Here is a 22500-nt window from a genome sequence, read left to right on the forward strand (position 1 = left end):
CAGAGTGTCAAATTACAGGGCGAAACTTCGAAGGAACCATTGACAGCCTTTTCTAAAAGAGGAGATTCTAAATCTTGACTTAAAATATTTACGCGATCAAGAGGTACATTTGAGTTTCTACATTTGATGAAAAGCTTCAAGAGGTTTTAAATCGGAAAGAATGTGAAGTCTAGAAAGGACGAAAGATATTAGGTAACCCCGTCGAAAGTTCATCGATGGAAGTCCAAACACATAACATAACACAAGACTGAGGAATGCCATCCTTTGGCTCTATCAGGTCTACAGCTTTGCGGAAAAGTTGCACGGATACAGCTTTCAAGAAATAAACTGATTACCATAAATCCAAATAAAGACGTCGACTTCCAGTCGACATTCAAAGCTACTGTGCCATCAATAAAGTCAATTCCTAATCTGTCATACTTTCCTTCCCGCGAATTGGGTAGTAAACGACATTTGTAGCTTACTGATTATATATAAATCTCTGTGTTGTGATAAAAAAGAATTCATAAAAAGAGCTACTTATTTCCAAACATACTGATTAGCTATTATGTCGACGCTAAGTAAAACAGTGCGTCAGATTCGGCATCAACTTATACCACCTGTTTTAATGGCTCGGTGATAGAGACTGTTAAGTATCAATCCAAATATTTATCACCTATGATTCCCCTTCGATGACATTTCCGTATATATATATATATATATATATATATATATATATATATATATATATATATATATATATATATATATATATAATATATATATATATATGTGTGTGTGTGTGTGGTTGTGAGGGTGGTGGTTCCAAAGTCTATGAATTACACTTTTGTTGTTCACTGAGACCTAAAAAAAAAAAAAAAATCCAAGAGTCATACCATCATACGTTATCGGCCCAAAAAGCGAGTACGTAGAGGGTGTGCCATGATGAAAATTGTCGAGTCAAACTACGCCCCAAATCTCACCGTACAAAACTCGTCTTAGTTTTTTCTCATATTTATGCTTGCCTATTTGTCCACAGACTTATCCAGTCTACTACCAACGCTCTCTGTTTTCATCCGTTCCAGCGATCTTCATTTTAGAAATCGGTTTTTTTATGTACTATTGGCCCCAAAGTGTAAGAGTTCCGATGGTGTTTATGCTTCTAGGACAAAAGCAAAACATGAAATGCTCCGTTTTGTTGAAAAATAAAATCCTTGAAATGATTCTAACAGAGAGAAAATCCGGTGTGCAGTTGCCAGGCAGCTTTGCAAAAACAAGTGTTCAATTCATGAAGAGTTAAATTTTCAAAGAAAACCTCGTTCTGTCTATGGTGTTGTATCACAGGTTCCAAGAGGGATGTCAACTGTGCCTAACAAGGATATGATAATAACAGAGGAAAAGGTATTAATTATCTGGGTGGATTATGTGAACCAGGAAAGGATATTATACTGATGGCAATGTGATATGGCAAAAGGTATCAAGCTTATATAATGACTTTCGAAAGCAAACACGGAACACAACGGGACACCAGGCCATTCCCTGCAGTCAAGGGATAGTTGAATAGGTTCAAAATGTATCATACATGAATATAACATACATAACGAGAGAGGCTACATCTGGTATTGAGGAAGCGTTGCCACGTTTCCAGCAGTGTTAAAGAAAATCCCTCAGGAGGAAGCCTACCATTCGAGGCAAACTTAATTCACACAAAACGGTACTGTCTTGGAAAAAAAACACTTTGCTACAATGTGGATGGAATAGTTGTAGGACCTGGCATTGATTGATGAGCTATGATTCCTCAGGCTCTCAGCAACAAGAGCAAGGCCTATCTTCCTATTTTCTGGTAACACAATCACAAGGGATGTGTCACTACAGTGTTATTCATTAAAAGGTTTTACCTATTCTTCATCCTCAAAAGAGAACTCTCTTAGTAGGAGAATGCCTCGTAGAAGTCACATGGCTCTATTGGAGAATATCTATGGTCTATGTTGAAGCTGAGTGATGGGTAGGAAGGGTCTTAATCCTGAAGAATTTCTCTCTCCCCAGCCCCCTCATATTTGAATCTAAATGTTTCACTGTGATATTTCTCTCTTTTTCATTAATACTTCAACCGACTCCAAATATTATTAACCTTCTTCAGTCTTGCAGTCTAGATACTCCAATTTTCTTTTGCACTGTCTTGATTATCAAGAAATGATACCAATCTTGGTATTAGAGTCCATCCTATAAATCAGTAGTGGTTGCTGTGGTGGTCTCACTAATTACTGAATAATGTTTGGATCGAAGCAAGATCAATTGTTTTCCTAACTGACTTCTAGAGGCAGGACTATATGTTGGAACTGACCTCTGGATTCCAAGGGTTGGGCTGGTTTCTGGATAGGGCTTGGCAATCTGACCTGCCTGTTGTGATGATAAGAGTGGGGTGATAGCATTCATTTAGTGCTCTAAGACCAATAAAGAAGTTATTGCCTATGCTTGAGCCACCCTCATCCTGTTGGTGTTATTTCTTTGGAGTACAGAGAAGACATTTGGGAAACAGCTCCTACTGGTGATGAACGAATCAACACAAAAGACTAGTGGTGTCCTTTTAAACTTTTCAAAGTATTTCAATTTGGTCTTTACTTATAGAATGGACATAGATATATGGTCTCCTACCTCTCAGCCCTGACGATTCAATGCCGTAATTAAAAGTATATCTCTTTACTAAGCAGTACAGTAGGAGATATTTTGTCAGCGAGAAAATGCCAAGAAAATTAGTTCTGATAGACAGTGTACTGTGTGTAACGCTACTATTTTTGCATTAGCTGTGACTGAACTATCCTGCATCATCCCACATGTCATTCTCAAACTACTTTTTCTACATGATCATCCCACATCATTTGCCGAATGGTGATGGTTGAAAGGTGGCAGACAATGTTATTCGCTTGGCTGATCTAAATAATCTTAAATTCACTAGAAATAAAACTGTATTTGGGGAACACACGTACCACAAAATATATATTTCAGACCAACAGATCCTATGTTGATACAGCCCGTTTTTAAGGCTGAGTTTTGATCACACTAAGCCCATGGGTTGGGAGATTGTAACCAAAACCAATATCGAGTGATTGACAATTGCCAGCTAAGTTCTACAAGTAACTTTCCAACATTAATTAGAAACCTTGAAAGAGGTGTGGATCTAACAGAACCTGTGGTCATTCTGATACTCTTATGGTGTACAGGATCTAAAGTCTTTAATCGACCAGGAGATGCTTCCATCGATCATTTTCTTTTGAGTACTAGGGCTTTAAATAATTCTATAAATCGTTAACCCGTGATAGTTGGACTAATACTTTTAAATTAATCAAATCTCCGAAGCATTTTGATTAATTTAAAGGTATTAGTCCAACTATCACGGGTTAACGATTTATAGAATTATTTAAAGCCCTAGTACTCAAAAGAAAATTATCGATGGAAGCAACTCCTGGTCGATTAAAGACTTTAGATCCTGTACACCATAAGAGTATCAGAATGACCACAGGTTCTGTTAGATCCACACCTCTTTCAAGGTTTCTAATTAATGTTAGAAAGTTACTTTTAGAACTTAACTGGCAATTGACAATCACTTGATATTGGTTTTGGTTACAATCTCCCTACCCCAAGGGTTTAGTATGAAACAAATATTATATAGTTTTGTATATCTATAATTAAGGTGCTCCCATTCACAATATCAATGACACATCCATGGAAGTTGTGTGAGATTTCAATCTGAGAGAGTATGACAGAGAAGGAAATTCATACTATTTTTATCTATCATGTTGAAAACCTCTTCAGCTCAACGTGTATATTTACAGACCGTCCCAATACAATGGTGGCACTGTATTTGGAGTATGTAGCAGGGAATTTTATTGTAGGGGTGCATTTCCATTAGAACATTTATTTTTTACAGCGGAGCTGTATGGGAATTAAAATGAAAAAATAGTACAATGAATGTAGAAAACATCTACCAATTTTAGCAAGATATAAAGTGCTTTACATGCAATTTCTGTTTTTAACTTTACTAATCTGCTAGTTACCAAATCCTTCATTGGCTTCACATAATCACTGGCAGAGAAAAACAACTGAATCTCTACTAGGTACAAGCACACGTAGATGGGGGTGTGGTCATCAGGCAGGTGACAAATGAGCACGACAATGTCAACTTTTAGGTAATGATTTCTTGCAAAGGTGAAAGATATACGGCAAGACAGTTGGAATGCAACAGGTAAAAACAAAGCTATACTTCCTTGGAGGTACTCATAAGCCTAGAAGATGAGAGATAGATGTCTGCTATTTATGAACATGTCAAGACTTGACCTAGACTTACACATGGGATTTCCATGACAAGTGAAAATCAGCCGTATCGTTAGGACTGTCTAGTTCCTTTGACAGTAAGACATTTTTCAATTGAATGCCTCAATCTGGAGGACCTAGAGACATAGACTTCCCTCCAAGGCTAGAAATGAAAGATGACAGATGCATTCTCGGCAAAGTCCTAGCTGGAAAAGTGATATACAATGCCAGAGGCATTTTTAGATATGTATAGAATCTGGTCTTCTGCAAAGCATCTACTTGCGTTTGTAACCTTTTTCAGAGGCTGGCCTTCTGTAAAGATTTGTTTGGGATTGTTATGTTTTTGTTTATATGTTCATAATTTTTCAATTAAATTTATTTATTTTTTTAAATATTGAGACTTCAAAGTATATTCAATATAAATGTTTACTTCATATCAGCACTTGTGACCTGCAATTTCCGAAGTGAATAGATGTTTGCAAAAGGAAGGATTTCTGATCAAGGTTTTATTGATAACAGATAATGGGCCGGTCTATTCGCAGTCGATAAGCATTGAAAATGAAAATGCCCATGGGGTAATTTTGCCAACAAACACAACCTCACAGCTTCAGTCAGTTGATCAGGTGTGTTTAGGGCCTCACGCATTTGGCAGGTATTCAAGACCTGATTGATACAGACTGTGACATTCAAAGCATTCACAACTACTATAGAAATACCTGCATCAAAGAAGCAACGAATTTGTTAAAGCCAAAAATGGTGTATGATTGCCATGAGAATTTATGGAAGTGGTCTATGATTTTACAAATTTCCCTGTATCGACAGAGGCAAAAATATAGTTCATAAAGCAAGACATGCTGTGGTGAGGAATCCATCGATGTGGCAGCGGAAAATTTGGTATTTCATATCGAAGGATATTGTGAAGTTTTCACAAACGAGGAGTTGGAAGATTTTGTCATGGCATCAGAAGACGATGACAACGACCATGAAGAAAATGAATATGAAACAACTGAGTGGACGCTTCAAAAACTGGCTGAAGGTTTTACGACTGACAAAGTAAGGGAGAAATTGGCTTACGATTCCATAAGTGAGCGCAGCGTGAAAATGACACACATAATGTGAAGGAAGTAATAAAACATTTCCAGCTTATCGATAATGAATTAAAAGAAAAACAATAACTCACAATAGACAGAAAATTCCAACTTCCATTACCGACGATATCCTGCCGCGATCATCACCTGATCGTGATGTCTTTCCATCATCATCTTCGTCTGCATTCCCTTCTGCAGCTTCAGAAGATGATCATCCTACTGACCAACACATTATCATAGTACCACCACAATCGCCCATCTACATCTACCATCGTTGTGTATCACCACAATAGATCATCCCAGCAACAATTGAAAATCGGAGATGGTTAGCATCCGGGTTTCACAATCCTATTTTGCTTAAATGTTCAAACTCGTGAGTTTCACTAAAACTAACGTATTTATCACGGCCAGGTGCAGTTTGAAAACAAACATTTCAAGTAACATTTCATAAGGTACTAGTCTATTAAGTCTGAAAGCTTACGAACTATGTTGAAAAAGTTATTACTCACCACCTTTTATTTTGGCAATTCCTTTTCTTTCAAACAGAATTCAGTATTGAAAGATGATAAATATTAAGCATTCTAAAAGCAAAATTACGAGAGTAATGAACAGAAAGGTAAAGGCATTAGAAAAAGTATACACAGTACTGAAGAGAGAGAGAGAGAGAGAGAGAGGAGAGAGAGACTGCGTTGTGTTGTAGCGATGTAGGCAATCTATCCGAAACAGTGGCAAGCTAATGGGTAAAGCAGCAGCTGTGACTTTATACTGTATTGCACTGCAGTCTGCCTTTGTGCAGTTAACAAAATGCAATTTCCTGTTTTCAGATTTTCCCATGTATTCATTTCTATTCAAAACAACATGCACTTCACATGCTTAAGATCATTGTTATTTCCCTTTTGCAATGTGTTGAACAGACAATAAATGTTTTAAATCGAGATAATGATATATTTACACTGCAGGGGAAGAAGCTTTAAGAATGGTAACCAGCGTTGGACAAGTCACATCTACAAGTGTGTAAGCGCTCTGTTTATCAATATCTTCATTGCTATCTTAAACTTGAGTAACTTGAGATACAGTTTGATGTATTTTAGAAGTTTCATCAACGAAACATCAAGTTCGTAACGGCTCCTAACTAACACACTATAATCTCCAGTCTAACATTTTCGGCAGCTTAATTTATTGTACGCATGTATACACAAACATATATATATATATATATATATATATATATATATATATATATATATATATATATATATATATATATATATATATATATATATATATATATATATTTATATCTATACATATATATATATATATATATATATATATATATATATATAGTATATACATATATACTATATATACATATATTTATATATATATATATATATATATATATATATATATATATATATATTATATACAATATATATATACATATATTATATATATATATATATATATATATATATATATATATATATATATATATATATATATATATATATATGTGTATTTACATATATTTACATATATATCACACTATATATATATATATATATATATATATATATATATATATTATATACATATATATATATATATATATATATATATATATATATATATATATATATATATATATATATATATATATATATATATAATCTTCATCAGTTTTGAACCAGCATCCCATATCTCAAGCTGACCACAATGAAGAATAGAAGTTTATTCTCGCTCTTACATGCCCACTTAACAACATCATATTATATTGCAAAGCCACATACCTTGGCCATTTCAAGAATGAGGTCAAGGGCACGAAGAGAGAGTATTTGCCAGAGGTACGATACCTGCGAATCCTGACAAGAGGATTTCCTTACATATCAACTACCGCCCAAGCCTAGTCAGCACCCTTGTAATGTGAGAAATAGCACGGCACTCCGTAGAGAGATGTGGGAGTCGACAAACGTAGTAAACAAATTTTAATGTACAGGAGAGACATGTCAAGCCCCAAGCAATTACTACACAAGTCGTATCACTACCACTCTGCCCAGGCGGTTGCAAGTTCACGGCAACCAGAACACACATAAGCACAGTCGACACCATAAGAATTATTAGCAAGTACAAAGATCATACGTCGAGAAGCCTGATTCCACAGATTGCAAATGGCAGAAGCCTGAGTATAAATCAACAATGGCCTGCATTAGATATTCAGGGGAACTCACACTTCATCCTTCCTTCCTTCTTCAAGAAAACCACAAGAACCCGAAGGGAGACATGAGTGACAGAAATCCCCTGGACACGACTACCAACAACGGAGCAAATCAAGAGTAACCTTAGGATTAATCTTCTTCTTTCCCACAGTTATCCCTACATTAAGGGGTCGGTTGCCTGATGCGCCTTTTCCACTGCCTTCTGTCAAAGACATCATCAAGCACGGTTTGTTGTTTGGTAAAGGGTTTTTTTACGGCCGCATGCTTTTGCTGTCATCAACCACAGTTATTGGCAGTGGGCCTAGCATTTTAGTAAAAAGTACGACTATAAGGCAGCAGTTCCCACTGTTATTGGCGGTGGGCCTAGCCTTTTAATAAAAAGTACGACTGCAAGGCAGCAGTTTCCACTGTTATTGGCAGTGGGCCTAGCATTTTACTAAAAGTAAGACTGAAAGGCAGCAGTTTCCACTGCTATTGGCGGTTGGGCCTAGCCTTTTAATAAAAAGTACGACTGCAAGGTAGCCATTTCCACTCTTATTGGTGGTGGGCCTAGCCTTTTAATAAAAAGTACGACTGCAAGGCAGCAGTTTCCACTGTTATTGGCAGTGGGCCTAGCCTTTTACTAAAAAGTACGACTGCACGGCAGCAGTTTCCACTGTTATTGGCGGTGGGCCTAGCATTTTACTAAAATGTACGACTGCAAGGGAGCAATTTCCACCGTTATTGGCGGTGGGCCTATCCTTTTACTAAAAAGTACTACTGCCAATGGCAGCAGTTTCCAATTTATTGGCGGTGGGCCTAGCCTTTTAATAAAAATACGAACCACAAGGCAGCAGTTTCCACTGTTATTGGCGGTGGGCCTAGCATTTTACTAAAAAGTAAGACTGAAAGGTAGCAACTGTCCTTTTAGTCGCCTTTTACGACACGCAGGACCTGCGGCGTTAGTATTCTTACACCCCTACCACAGGCTCAGTCTTAGGATTAATCCACCATTCTAATTAGCCTGCTTTTGGAGGAATTGCGAGTCTTACGACTCTTTCAGCTTTGTCTCTGGCTCGGTGCCTGCCAAAGGGACCTTTCTGATATCTGGTATGGTACCCTTTTACCCGTTGAGGTCATCAGCTTAACGAGATCAGCTTAAGGCGATTTGGGGGCACTTGTGTCGTCTGTGTGGTCCTATTATTCCTGTATACGTGGGAGCGCTCCAGAAGAGGAAATTAATTGAAAACAATTGAGGAGACCGTATAATATTGACTTGTTTATTTAACTATTAACATTATTAAGATAGCCTGTATTTTTGTTAGGTTAATCTGCGTTTTTAATCTCGTACTTTTGGGGCCCCTCCATTTTCGCTTACTCGGGGAGTAAGCCAACAAACTACTTTGTTGTTGTTGTTGTTGTTGTTGTTCTGTTCTTGTTGGGGGGGTAGGAAAGGTCTATGAAAGAGCCTAAAAAGGTCTGAAAAAGGTGTTTCGCATCCAGTTAAAGTTACAGGAGTTTTAAGATAGGATATTTATGATGTATTTATTAAAATGAAAATGTCAAAAATAAATAATGTGCATGTTAAACAGTACAGAAAAAATAATTTTTAATAAAATATAGCGTATTTATTTTAATTTCCGTTGGTGAGACAACGCTCTATTTGACTATTTTACGTTAAAAGTTAGGGATATAATGTTGACAACCTACTATGCATAAAAGGAAAAATCTTGCACGCGTTCCGAGCAAGCTAGAGGTTGGAGCACACTTTGTTTTTATATACAAGTATTTTGCATTCTGTCATAACTAGTGAGAGCGTATTTTGGATTGATGTATTTGTGAGGTTCAAGTGTTAATGTTATCTGAGATTTATGTATTAAATTGAAGCCGGTTTTTTTCTCCATTTTTTATTTTTGGTCCCCCTATTGAATCACTTTGCAGACACTGGTAGTGTTAGGCTGATTCCACCCATTGTGGACTTCAGCGCTAGTAAAGGTGAATACTGAATCTAAGTTATTGGTTATTAATTAGTGAAGTGGAGGGGTGTCCTTTACAAGTGTATATATATATATATATATATATATATATATATATATATATATATATATATATATATATATATATATATATATATATATATGTGTGTGTGTATGTAAATATTATATATATATATATATATATATATATATATATATATAATATATATATATATATACGTATATATATCAGCAATTAACATAGAATACAGAAATATTAATTAAATGACATTGAAATCCTATTTACAACTCTTATTATCCAAAATGCCTTCAGCATTACACACGATTTCCGGAAGCAAAAAGAAAACCCGTCCATCATCTGGATTTAATTAGTCCATGATACCAATTATTGCTGATTTCAAGTACTCATACAGAACACAAACATTATGAAGTCAAAATCCAATACCCTGACTAACAATACCTCAGATATGTGTCCGTAGAGATAGAAAAATAATAAAAAGAATCACGGAAAAGAGTAAAGGTAGACGTAATCTATAAAGAGAAAGTTAAATAAATAATAACCTTCATTTCCATAAGTTTGTATAGTCTTCATAAGACTCTACCGCGACTGTTGATGCGAGGCATCAGAGACAAGCCTCTCCTTTTATCCTGCCAAAACACCTCTCGCCCTGAATATGGGTTGACAAAAACAAAAAAAGTGGAAAAATAAAAGAAAACTCTTCCAACAGAGGAAAGTTCCCTCCTTGTCGTCTTACCTCGAAGTACATAATGGCACATCCGATGAGGCATAAGCAGAGGAAAGTGGGCGACGCCAGCCGGAAGACCTTCACGCTCCGGTAGTGATACACCATCCCCATCAGGACGATAGTGAACAAGATGCACAAGATGGAGATGGTCAATAACGCAATCCTGTGACAAGGAAAGTAACATTAGGCGGAAGACTCTTTGGATGGATGTAGGTCATAACACAGGCAATGCAAGCACAGTTATAACTGCGAATATTGCGTCGAATTAATAGGTTTGACTAAGGTGAGGAAACTAAGAGATATACCAGACTAACTTTATGACCATTCAGCTAAATTGAATCAAGTTCGGAAGCTTTATTAATAACAGATAGAAAATCAAATGTGCTGTATAAAGTTTCAGTTAACAATAATCAAGCTTATTAACAGGTTTTACAAAAGTAAACAAACTACGATCTATATCATACTGAGCGGATGCAAATTCAATGAAAATTATCAAGCTCTGAAAATTGATGATATTAGACAGCAAGTTCACAAAAATAGGCCGTTTCAGATGAAATTAGAAAAGCTTTGCAAAAATTACCTTATTAGAAACTCAATATTACCCTATGATAGATAGTTAAGGATAATCAAGTTCTGCACAAATTTACTAAAACAATAGAAAAAAAAATTAGGTTTGAATAATGAGCTAAATTAACAAAGTTCCCCCCTTCCCCACAAAAATAATTACTAAAGTATTGCTAAGATGCTTTATTTAATTTTGCCTTTAAAGGAAAACATTGTTCCGCTACCAGTGATTCTTAACCTGGAGCACCTGGACCCCCAAGGGGTACGAAAGCTTAAACCTTGGGGTACTAAACATGATAGCCAGTGGAATGATTTTGTATATTTATGAGATATCAAGTGGTACGGGCAATGAAAAAGGCTAAGAACCACTGTTAGCGTAATCTCTATTATTATTTTAATAAACTTCCGGTTTTATGACCTTGAGATAAAATCTTTAAATTCAAATGATCAAGAACGCCACGGTTGAACATCAGCTATGTATAATTCAAGTCCGTGTTTGGTTTCTTCCAGTCAGAAGGTCTTTGCGTGTCAATTGCAAATAGAACTGGAATATTAAATTTTAACCAATTTCAAGCGCTGGGACCTTTGAGGTCATTTAACGCTTAAAGTTTTGAAACAAATGCTAGAAGAGGGTGGAAAGTAAGATATCAGAAAGAATATGAACAAAGGAGAAGTAATAGGAATGAAAGGGGTTGGAGCTAGGGGCTGAATGGACGCTGAAAACAGCCATAAGTGGTGGTTAAGAAATACACACACACACACACACACCACACACACACACACACATATATATATATATATATATATATATATATATATATATATATATACTATATATATATATATCGATTCGCTCTACCTCGGAATTAATATATTTTCATATATGCTTAACCGAAGGGGAATTTTTTGGGAATTTTTTCTCGATAATAGATTTACCTGTACTTGGGCGTGCGAACGCAGGTATATTATAAATCCAGGAACGTCAGTGGAAGCTATAACCACTCAACCACCACCGCGAGAGGCTTAAAGGTATATGTCGTCTCTCACCTCAAATACTTTACTCGCGCTGAAGTATTCGTTGGTTTGGAGACAACATCAATCCCGCCTCGACTCCGGTAGTTAATTAAGTAGCGCTTTTGACAACACGTAGCATTTACATAAGTCAATATCACATTACCGTGATTCATATACATATATCGAGCTACAATGTCCTTTAATATCTAATTCGCTCTAACTCGGAATTAATATATTTTATATATGCTTACCGAAGGGGAATTTTTTCTCGATAAATAGATTTACCTGTACTTGGGCGCGAACGCAGGTACATTATAAATCCAGGAACGTCAGTGGAAGCTATAACCACTCAAACCACCGCGAGAGGCTTAAAGGTATATGTCGTCTCTCACCTCAAAATACTTTCTCGCGCCTGAAGTATTCGTTGGTTTTGGAGGACAACATCAACCCCCGCCTCGACTCCGGTAGTTAAGTAGCGCTTTTGACAACCACGTAGCATTTTACATAAGTCATATCACATTACCGTGATTCATATACATATATCGAGCTACAATGTCCTTTAATATCTAATTCGCTCTACCTCGGAATTAATATATTTTCATATATGCTTAACCGAAGGGGAATTTTTTTTCTCGATAATAGATTTACCTGTACTTGGGCGCGAACGCAGGTAACATTATAAATCCAGGAACGTCAGTGGAAGCTATAACACTCAACCACCGCGAGAGGCTTAAAGGTATTGTCGTCTACTCACCTCAAATACAAATTTTCTCGCACTGAAGTATTCGTTGGTTTCTTTGGAGACAACATCAACCCGCCTCGACTCCGGTAGTTTAAGTAGCGCTTTTGACAACACGTAGCATTTTACATAAGTCATATCACATTACCGTGATTCATATACATATATCGAGCTACAATGTCCTTTAATATCTAATTCGCTCTACCTCGGGAATTAATATATTTTCATATATGCTTAACCGTAGGGAATTTTTTCTCGATAATAGATTTACCTGTACTTGGGCCGCGAACGCAGGTACATTATAATCCAGGAACGTCAGTTTAAGCTATAACCACTCAACCCACTGCGAGAGGCTTAAAGGTATATGTCGTCTCTCACCTCGAATACTTTTCTCACTCTGAACAGTATTCGTTGGTTTGGAGAAAACAACATCAACCCCTGCATCGACTCCGGTGAGTTAAGTAGCGCGATTTTGGAAAACAACACGTAGTCAATTTTACATAAGTTCATATCACATTACCGTGATTCATTAATACATATTATCGAGCTTACAATTTGTCCTTTAATATCTAATTCCGCTCTAAACCATTGGAATTAATATCTTTTCCATATATGTTTAACCGAAGGGGAAATTTTTTTCCTCGATAATAGATTTACCTGTAATTGGGCGCGCAACGCAGGTACTTAATTAAAAAAAAAATTGTCCAGGGAAACGTCAGTGGAAGCTATAAACCACTCAACCACCGGGTGCGAGAGGTTCTTAAAAGGTCTATGTCCGTCTCTCACCTCAAAATACTTTCTCCGCGCTGAAGTATTCGTTGGTTTGGAGACAACATCAACCCCGCCTCGACTCCAGGTAGTTGTAAGTAGCGCCTTTTGACAAACACGTAGCATTTTAACATAAGTCATATCCACATTTACCGTTGATTCCAATATACATATATCGAGCTACAATGTCCTTTAATATCTAATTCGCTCTAACCCTCGGAAAGTTAATATATTTTCATAATATGCTTAACCGAAAGGGGAACTTTTTTTCTCGATAATAGATTTACCTGACTTGGGCGCGACGCCAGTTACATTATAAATCCAGGGAACGTCAGGGGAAGCTAAACCACTCAAACCACTGCGAGGGAGGCTTAAAGGTATATGGTCGTTCTCTCACCTCAAATACTTTCCTCGCGCTGAAGGTATTCGTTGTTTGGAGACAAACATCAACCCGCTCGGAACTCGGTAGTAAGTTAGCCGCTTTGACCAACACTAGCATTTACCATAAGTCATATCACATTACCGTGATCATATACATATATGAGCTACAATGGTACTTTAAAATATTAATTCGGCTCTACCTCGGAATTTAAATATTTTCATATATGCTTAACCGGAAGGGGAATTTTTTTCTCGATAATAGATTTCCTGTATTTGGGCTCTGAAACGCCCGGTAACATTTCTATAAATCCAGAACGTCAGTGGAAGCTATTAACCACTTCAACCACCGCGAGAGGCTAAAGGTTATATAGGTCGTCTCCACCTCAAAGACTTTCTCGCGCTGAAGTATTCGTTGGTTTGAGACAACATTCAAAACCCGCCTCGACTCCGGTTAGTTTAAGTAGCGCTTTTGACAACACGTAGCATTTTTACATTAAGTCCAATATCACATTACGTGATTTCATCATACAATAGTCTAGGAGCTACAATTGTCCTTTAATATCTAATTCGCTCTACCTCGGAATTGAATATATTTTTCTAATATCTTAACCGAAGGGGAATTTTTTTCCTCGATAATAGATTTACCTGTATTTGGGCGCGAACCTAGGTACATTATAATCCAGGAACGTCAGTGGAAGCTATAACCACTCAACCACCGCGAGAGGCTTAAAGGTATATGTCGTCTCTCACCTCAAATACTTTCTCGCGCTGAAAGTATTGTTGGTTTGGAGACAACATCAACCCGCCTCGACTCCGGTAGTTAAGTAGCGCTTTTGACAACACGTAGCATTTTACATAAGTCATATCACATTACCGTGATTCATGACATATATCGAGCTACAATGTCCTTTAATATCTAATTCGCTCTACCTCGGAATTAATATATTTTTCATAATATGCTTAACCGAAGGGGAATTTTTTCTCGATAATAGATTTACCTGTACTTGGGCGCGAACGCAGGTACATTATAAATCCAGGAACGTCAGTGGAAGCTATAACCACTCAACCACCGCGAGAGGCTTAAAGGTTATATGTCGTCTCTCACCTCAAATACTTTCTCGCGCTGAAGTATTCGTTGGTTTTAGGAGACAACATCAACCCGCCTCGACTCCGGTAGTTAATTAAGTAGCGTTTTGAACAAACACGTAGCATTTTACATAAGTCCATATCACATTACCGTGATTCATATACATATATCGAGCTACAATGTCCTTTAATATCTAATTCGCTCTACCTACGGAATTAATATATTAAACATATATGCTAACCGAGGGGAATTTTTTTTCCTCGATAATAGATTTTACCTGTACTTGGGCGCGAACGCAGTACATTATAAATCCAGGAACGTCAGTGGAAGCTATAACCACTCAACCACCGCGAGAGGCTTAAAGGTATATGTCGTCTCTCACCTCAAATACTTTCTCGCGCTGAAGTATTCGTTGGTTTGGAGACAACATCAACCCGCCTCGACTCCGGTAGTTAAATAGCGCTTTTGACAACGACGAGCATATACATGCCTTTTACATTAGTCATATCACATAAGTCATATCACATACCATTACTGTGTTTAATATCTAATTTGCTCTACCTCGAATTAATATATTTTCATATATGCTTAACCGAAGGGGAATTTTTTCTCGATAATAGATTTTACCTGTACTTGGGCGCGAACGCAGGTACATTATAAATCCAGGAACATCAGTGGAAGCTATAACCACTCAACCACCGCGAGAGGCTTAAAGGTATATGTCGTCTCTCACCCTCAAATACTTTCTCGCGCTGAAGTATCGTTGGTTTGGAGACAACATCAAACCCGCCTCGACTCCGGTAGTTAAGTAGCGCTTTTGACAACACGTAGCATTTTACATAAGTCATATCACATTACCGTGATTCATATACATATACTGAGCTACAATGTCCTTAATATCTAATTCGCTCTACCTCGGAATTAATATATTTTATATATGCTTAACGAAGGGGAATTTTTTTCTCATATAGATTTACCTGTACTTGGGCCGCGAACGCAGGTACATTATAAAATCCAGGAACGTCAGTGGAAGCTATAACCACTCAACCACCCGCGAGGAGGCTTAAAACGGGTATATGTCGTCTCTCACTCAAATTACTTTCTCGCGCGAAGTATTCGTTGGTTTGGAGCAACATCAACCCGCCTAGGACTCCGGTCGTAGGTAGCGCTTTTGACAAAACACGTAGCATTTGTCCATAGTCTCCATCACATTAAAAACAATGATTGGATTTATTACATATATCGAGATACAATGTCCTTAATCTAATTCGCCTCGACCTCGGAATTAATATATTTTATATAGCTTAAACCGAAGGGGAATTTTTCTCGATAAATTAGATTTACCTGTACTTGGGCCGCGAACGCAGGTATATAAATCCAGACGGAAGTGGAAGCTATAACATCAACCACCGCGGAGGCTTTTAAAGGCAATATGTGTCTCTCACCTCAAATATTCTAGGCTGAAGTATCGTGGTGGAGACAACATCAACCCGCCTCGACTCCGGTAGGTTAAGTAGCGCTTTGACAACACGTAGGCATTTATAAGTCATATCACATACGTAATTCATATTACATAATATCGAGCTACAATGTTTTTTTCCTTAATATCTAATTCGCTACCTCGGAAATTAAAGGGGAATATTTTCAAGATAAGGTTAACCGAAGGGGAATTTTTTTCTCGAAATAGATTTACCTGTACTTGGGCGCAACTGCAGGTACATTATAAAATCCAGGAACGTCAGGGTTGGAAGCTATAACACTCAACCACCGCGAGAGGCTTAAAGGTATATGTCGTCTCTCACTCAAATACTTTCTCGCGCTGAGTATTCGTTGGTTTGGAGACAACATCAACCCGCCTCGGACTCCTCGGGTAGTTAAGTAGCGCTTTTACAAACACGTAGCATTTTACATAAGTCCATCACATTTACCGTGATCAATATACATATATGAGCTCCCCAAGTCCTTTAATATAATAATTTCGCTATTACCTCGGAATTAATATATTTTCATATATGCTTAACCGAAGGGGAATTTTTCTCGATAATAGATTTACCTGTACTTGGGCGCGAAACGCAGGGTACATTATAAATCCAGGAACGTCAGTGGAAGCTATAACCCACTCAACCACCGCGAGAGGCTTAAAGGTAATATGTCGTCTCTCACCTCAAATACTTTCTCGCGCTGAAGTATCCGTTGGTTTGGAGACAACATCAACCCGCTCGACTACCGTAGTTTAAGTAGCGCTTTTTGACAACAGTAGCATTTTACATAAGTCATATTCACATTAAGTGATTCATCTACATATATCGAGCTACAATGTCCCTTTAATATCTAATTCGCTCTACCTCGGAATTAATATATTTTCATATATGCTTAACCGAAGGAATTTTTTTCTCGATATAGATTTACCTGTACTTGGGCGCGAACGCAGGCACATTATAAATCAGGAACGTCAGTGGAAGCTATAACCACTCAACCACCGCGAGAGGCTTAAAGGTATATGTGCTACGTGTTTGTCAAAAGCGCTACTTAACTACCGGAGTCGAGGCGGGTTGATGTTGTCTCCAAACCAACAAATACTTCAGCGCGAGAAAGTATTTGAGATGAGAGACGACATATCTTTAAGCCTCTCGCGGTGGTTGAGTGGTTATCGCTTCCACTGACATTCCTGGATTTATAATGTACCTGCGTTCGCGCCCAAGTACAGGTAAATCTATTATCGAGAAAAAAAATTCCCCTTCGGTTTAAGCATATATGAAAATATATTAATTCCGAGTAGAGCGAATTAGATATTAAAGGACATTGTAGCTCGATATTATGTATGAATCACGGTAATGTGATATGACTTATGTAAAATGCTACGTGTTGTCAAAAGCGCTACTTAACTACCGGAGTCGAGGCGGGTTGATGTTGTCTCCAAACCAACGAATACTTCAGCGCGAGAAAGTATTTGAGGTGAGAGACGACATATACCTTTAAGCCTCTCGCGGTGGTTGAGTGGTTATAGCTTCCACTGACGTTCCTGGATTTATAATGTACCTGCGTTCGCGCCCAAGTACAGGTAAATCTATTATCGAGAAAAAAATTCCCCTTCGGTTAAGCATATATGAAAATATATTAATTCCGAGGTAGAGCGAATAGATATTAAAGACATTGTAGCTCGATATAGTATATGATCACGGTAATGTGATATGACTTATGTAAAATGCTACGTGTTGTCAAAAGCGCTACTTAACTACCGGAGTCGAGGCGGGTTGATGTTGTCTCCAAACCAACGAATACTTCAGCGCGAGAAAGTATTTGAGGTGAGAGACAACATATACCTTTAAGCCTCTCGCGGTGGTTGAGTGGTTATAGCTTCCACTGACGTTCCTGGATTTATAATGTACCTGCGTTCGCGCCCAAGTACAGGTAAATCTATTATCGAGAAAAAAATTCCCCTTCGGTTAAGCATATATGAAAATATATTAATTCCGAGGTAGAGCGAATTAGATATTAAAGGACATTGTAGCTCGATATATGTATATGAATCACGGTAATGTGATATGACTTATGTAAAATGCTACGTGTTGTCAAAAGCGCTACTTAACTACCGGAGTCGAGGCGGGTTGATGTTGTCTCCAAACCAACGAATACTTCAGCGCGAGAAAGTATTTGAGGTGAGAGACGACATATACCTTTAAGCCTCTCGCGGTGGTTGAGTGGTTATAGCTTCCAACTGACGGTTCCTGGATTTATAATGTACCTGCGTTCGTGCCAAAGTACAGGTAAATCTATTATCGAGAAAAAAAATTCCCCTTCGGTTAAGCATATATGAAAATATATTAATTCCGAGGTAGAGCGAATTAGATATTAAAGGACATTTGTAGCTCAATATATGTATATGAATCACGTAATGTTGATATGACTTATGTAAAATGCTACGTGTTTGTCAAAGCGCTACTTAACTACCGGGAGGTCGAGGCGGGTTGATGTTTGTCTCCAAACCAACGAATACTTCAGCGGCGAGAAAGGATTTGAGGTGAGAGATGACATATACCTTTAAGCCTCTCGCGGTGGTTTGAGTGGTTATAGCTTCCACTGACGTTCCTGGATTTATAATGTACCTGCGTTCGCGCCCAAGTACAGGTAAATCTATTATCGAGAAAAAATTCCCCTTCGGTTAAGCATATATGAAAATATATTAATTCCGAGGTAGAGCGAATTAGATATTAAAGGACATTGTAGCTTGATATGTATATGAATCACGATAATGTGACATGACTTATATTATATAATATAATATATATAAGTATATAATAGTATATATATAGATATATATATTATATATATTATAGTATATATATATATGTATATATATATATGTATATATATATACTATAATATATATATATATATATTATATAATAATAGAGATATATATGTATATATATATATATATATATATATATATATATATATATATTATATATATATATATATGTATATATATGAATATAGATATATATATATATATATTATATATACTATATATATAAATAGATATATATTTATATATATTTTTATAGTATATATGGGGTATATATTATATATGTATATATTATAATAATATTTATATATGTATATATGATATATAATATATTATATTATATATATATATATATTATGATTATATATATAATATATATATATATAATATTATATATATATATATATATATATGTGTGTGTGTGTGTGTGTGTGTGTGTTTGTGTATGTGCGTGTACTCGCATAGATATTGACGAAATAATCAAGCTACATTTTCTAGATAGTAGTCGTTTTGTGGGAACTCAGCTCAAACAATATAATTTGGGGTGTTAGAAACAGTATGATTTTAATTCAGATTTTCCCCAATTGTAAATCATTTTAAGGTTACGTACTGAATCTATATAAAAATTTCCACTAAGTTTCGTTTCAAAGTTCTTATGAAATCCTGATCGCGAACACACCAGTACAAGGCTAATCGGCATTTTTAATGCTACTGAATGTATTTCTTTTAGGGCATGATATTTACTTTGGATATTTACTTCATGTTTGTGCAATTTTTGTGTATCTATGTAATAAGTGCTATATATACCAGCAAAGCTGAGAAAAATAGCATAAATATACCCACAGATAATATGAATTAAATTGGTAAGCTCTTTCATAAAATGTATGAAATACTTGTAATATCTCTCAACTAAACAAACCTTTCAGTCGGTCATGAATGTACTGGAAGAACACCCTCTCAATACAGTATTGAATGATAGCATAAAATAAATGAATGACCAGTAATATAGCTCTTTGCTTGGTGATGTTGTAAGTATGTATGACCAAATACTTTTAGAAATAACATATTAACATGACTAGATGTGTTTCGTTAATGAATTCAGAGGTAATAATGAATAAAAGTGACTATGTAAGTAAAATAATGGCATTGCTAAATGATACTGATATTTACACGAAACGGAGGTCTGATCCTACACAGACAGTGATCTTCCATTTTAATAAACAAATTAAATCCATTCTAAAGGGCTTGGACCATTTAATTAAACAGTTTACCCCGCAATGCGCCTCCCTACCTTATATGTATGGTTTATTCATGACACACAAAATCAATAATCCTATCAGACCAATCATTAGTTCAGTGGGCTCAGTTACGTATAATTTATCTAAATGGCTCGTAAAAATTCATACACCTTTGTTAGGAAACATTTCTAACACGAATGTAAAAAACAATGTTGATTTTATAAACAAAATGAAAAGTTTAAATTTGAATTTTTATTTTAATATGGTTAGTTTTGATGTTGTGACTGTAGATGATTTACTTGGATTTTTGGAGGATGAATTAGAACATCATGATATTCCCTTAACTGTAGCCAACCTCACTGTCCCCACTACTCTTCGTAGTAGCCATGATTCCCATGACAAAAGTACTACAGAAGATGGATGCCGGGTACCAACTCAAGAAAAGAGGCAACAGAATCAACCATCTGATGTTCATGGACGACATCAAGCTGTATGGTAAGAGCATCAAGGAAATAGATACCCTAATCCAGACTGTAAGGATTGTATCTTGGGACATCAGGATGGAGTTTGGAATAGAAAAATGCGTCTTAGTCAACATACAAAAAGGTAAAGTAACGAGAACTGAAGGGATAAAGCTACCAGATGGGAGAAACATCAAACACATAGATGAGACAAGATACAAATACCTGGGAATAATGGAAGGAGGGGATATAAAACACCAAGAGATGAAGGACACGATCAGGAAAGAATATATGCAAAGACTCAAGGTGATACTCAAGTCAAAACTCAACGCCGGAAATATGATAAAAGCCATAAACACATGGGCAGTGCCAGTAATCAGATACAGCACAGGAATAGTTGAATGGACGAAGGCAGAACTCCGCAGCATAGAGCAGAAAACCAGGAAACATATGACAATACACAAAGCACTACACCCAAGAGCAAATACGGACAGACTACACATAACACGAAAAGAAGAAGGGAGGGAGAGACTACTAAGTATAGAGGACTGCATCAACATCGAGAACAGAGCACTGGGGCAATATCTGAAAACCAGTGAAGACGAGTGGCTAAAGAGTGCATGGGAAGAAGGACTAATAAAAGTAGACGAAGACCCACAAATATACAGAGACAGGAGAATGACAGACAGAACAGAGGACTGGCACAACAAACCAATGCAAGGACAATACATGAGACAGACTAAAGAACTAGCCAGCGATGACACATGGCAATGGCTACAGAGGGAAGAGCTAAAGAAGGAAACTGAAGGAATGATAACAGCGGCACAAGATCAGGCCCTAAGAACCAGATATGTTCAAAGAACGATAGACGGAAATAACATCTCTCCCATATGTAGGAAGTGCAATACGAAAAATGAAACCATAAACCACATAGCAAGCGAATGTCCGGCACTTGCACAGAACCAGTACAAAAAGAGGCATGATTTAGTGGCAAAAGCCCTCCACTGGAGCCTGTGCAAGAAACATCAGCTACCTTGCAGTAATAAGTGGTACGAGCACCAACCTGAGGGAGTGATAGAAAACGATCAGGGACTATGGTATCAGAACGGATAGGGTGATATGTGCAAATAGACCTGACATGACGTTGATTGACAAAGTCAAGAAGAAAGTATCACTCATTGATGTCGCAATGCGATGGGATACCAGAGTTGAAGAGAAAGAGAGGGAAAAAATGGATAAGTATCAAGATCTGAAAATAGAAATAACAAGGTAATGGGATATGCCAGTGGAAATTGTACCCATAATCATGGGAGCACTAGGCACGATCCCAAGATCCCTGAAAAGGAATCTAGAAAAGCTAGATGCTTAAGTAGCTCCAGGACTCATGCAGGAAGAGGAGTGTTGATCCTAGAAACGGCGCACATAGTAAGAAAAGTGATGGACTCCTAAGGAGGCAGGATGCAACCCAGAACCCCACACTATAAATACCACCCAGTCGAATTGGAGGACTGTGATATAGCAAAAAAAAAAAAAAAAAAAAATAAAAAAAAAAAAATATATATATATATATATATATATATAATAATAATAATAACAATAATAATAATAATACTAATACAT

At 36.8% G+C, this 22500-nt stretch overlaps 1 protein-coding gene across 4 annotated transcripts in view; it reads right to left on the reverse strand.

Moving 5' to 3' along the window:
* Positions 1–22500, reverse strand: part of LOC135221901 (probable G-protein coupled receptor CG31760) — a 979933-nt gene that overhangs the window by 97857 nt on the left and 859576 nt on the right. For all 4 annotated transcript variants that reach the window (XM_064259885.1, XM_064259884.1, XM_064259882.1 and 1 more), the window contains one exon: positions 10329–10482. In XM_064259885.1, coding sequence (XP_064115955.1) covers positions 10329–10482 — 154 coding nt within the window. The remainder of the gene's footprint in view (positions 1–10328; positions 10483–22500) is intronic.

The sequence above is a fragment of the Macrobrachium nipponense genome, chromosome 3 (assembly GCF_015104395.2).
Source record: "Macrobrachium nipponense isolate FS-2020 chromosome 3, ASM1510439v2, whole genome shotgun sequence".
NCBI classification, from domain to species: domain Eukaryota; kingdom Metazoa; phylum Arthropoda; class Malacostraca; order Decapoda; family Palaemonidae; genus Macrobrachium; species Macrobrachium nipponense.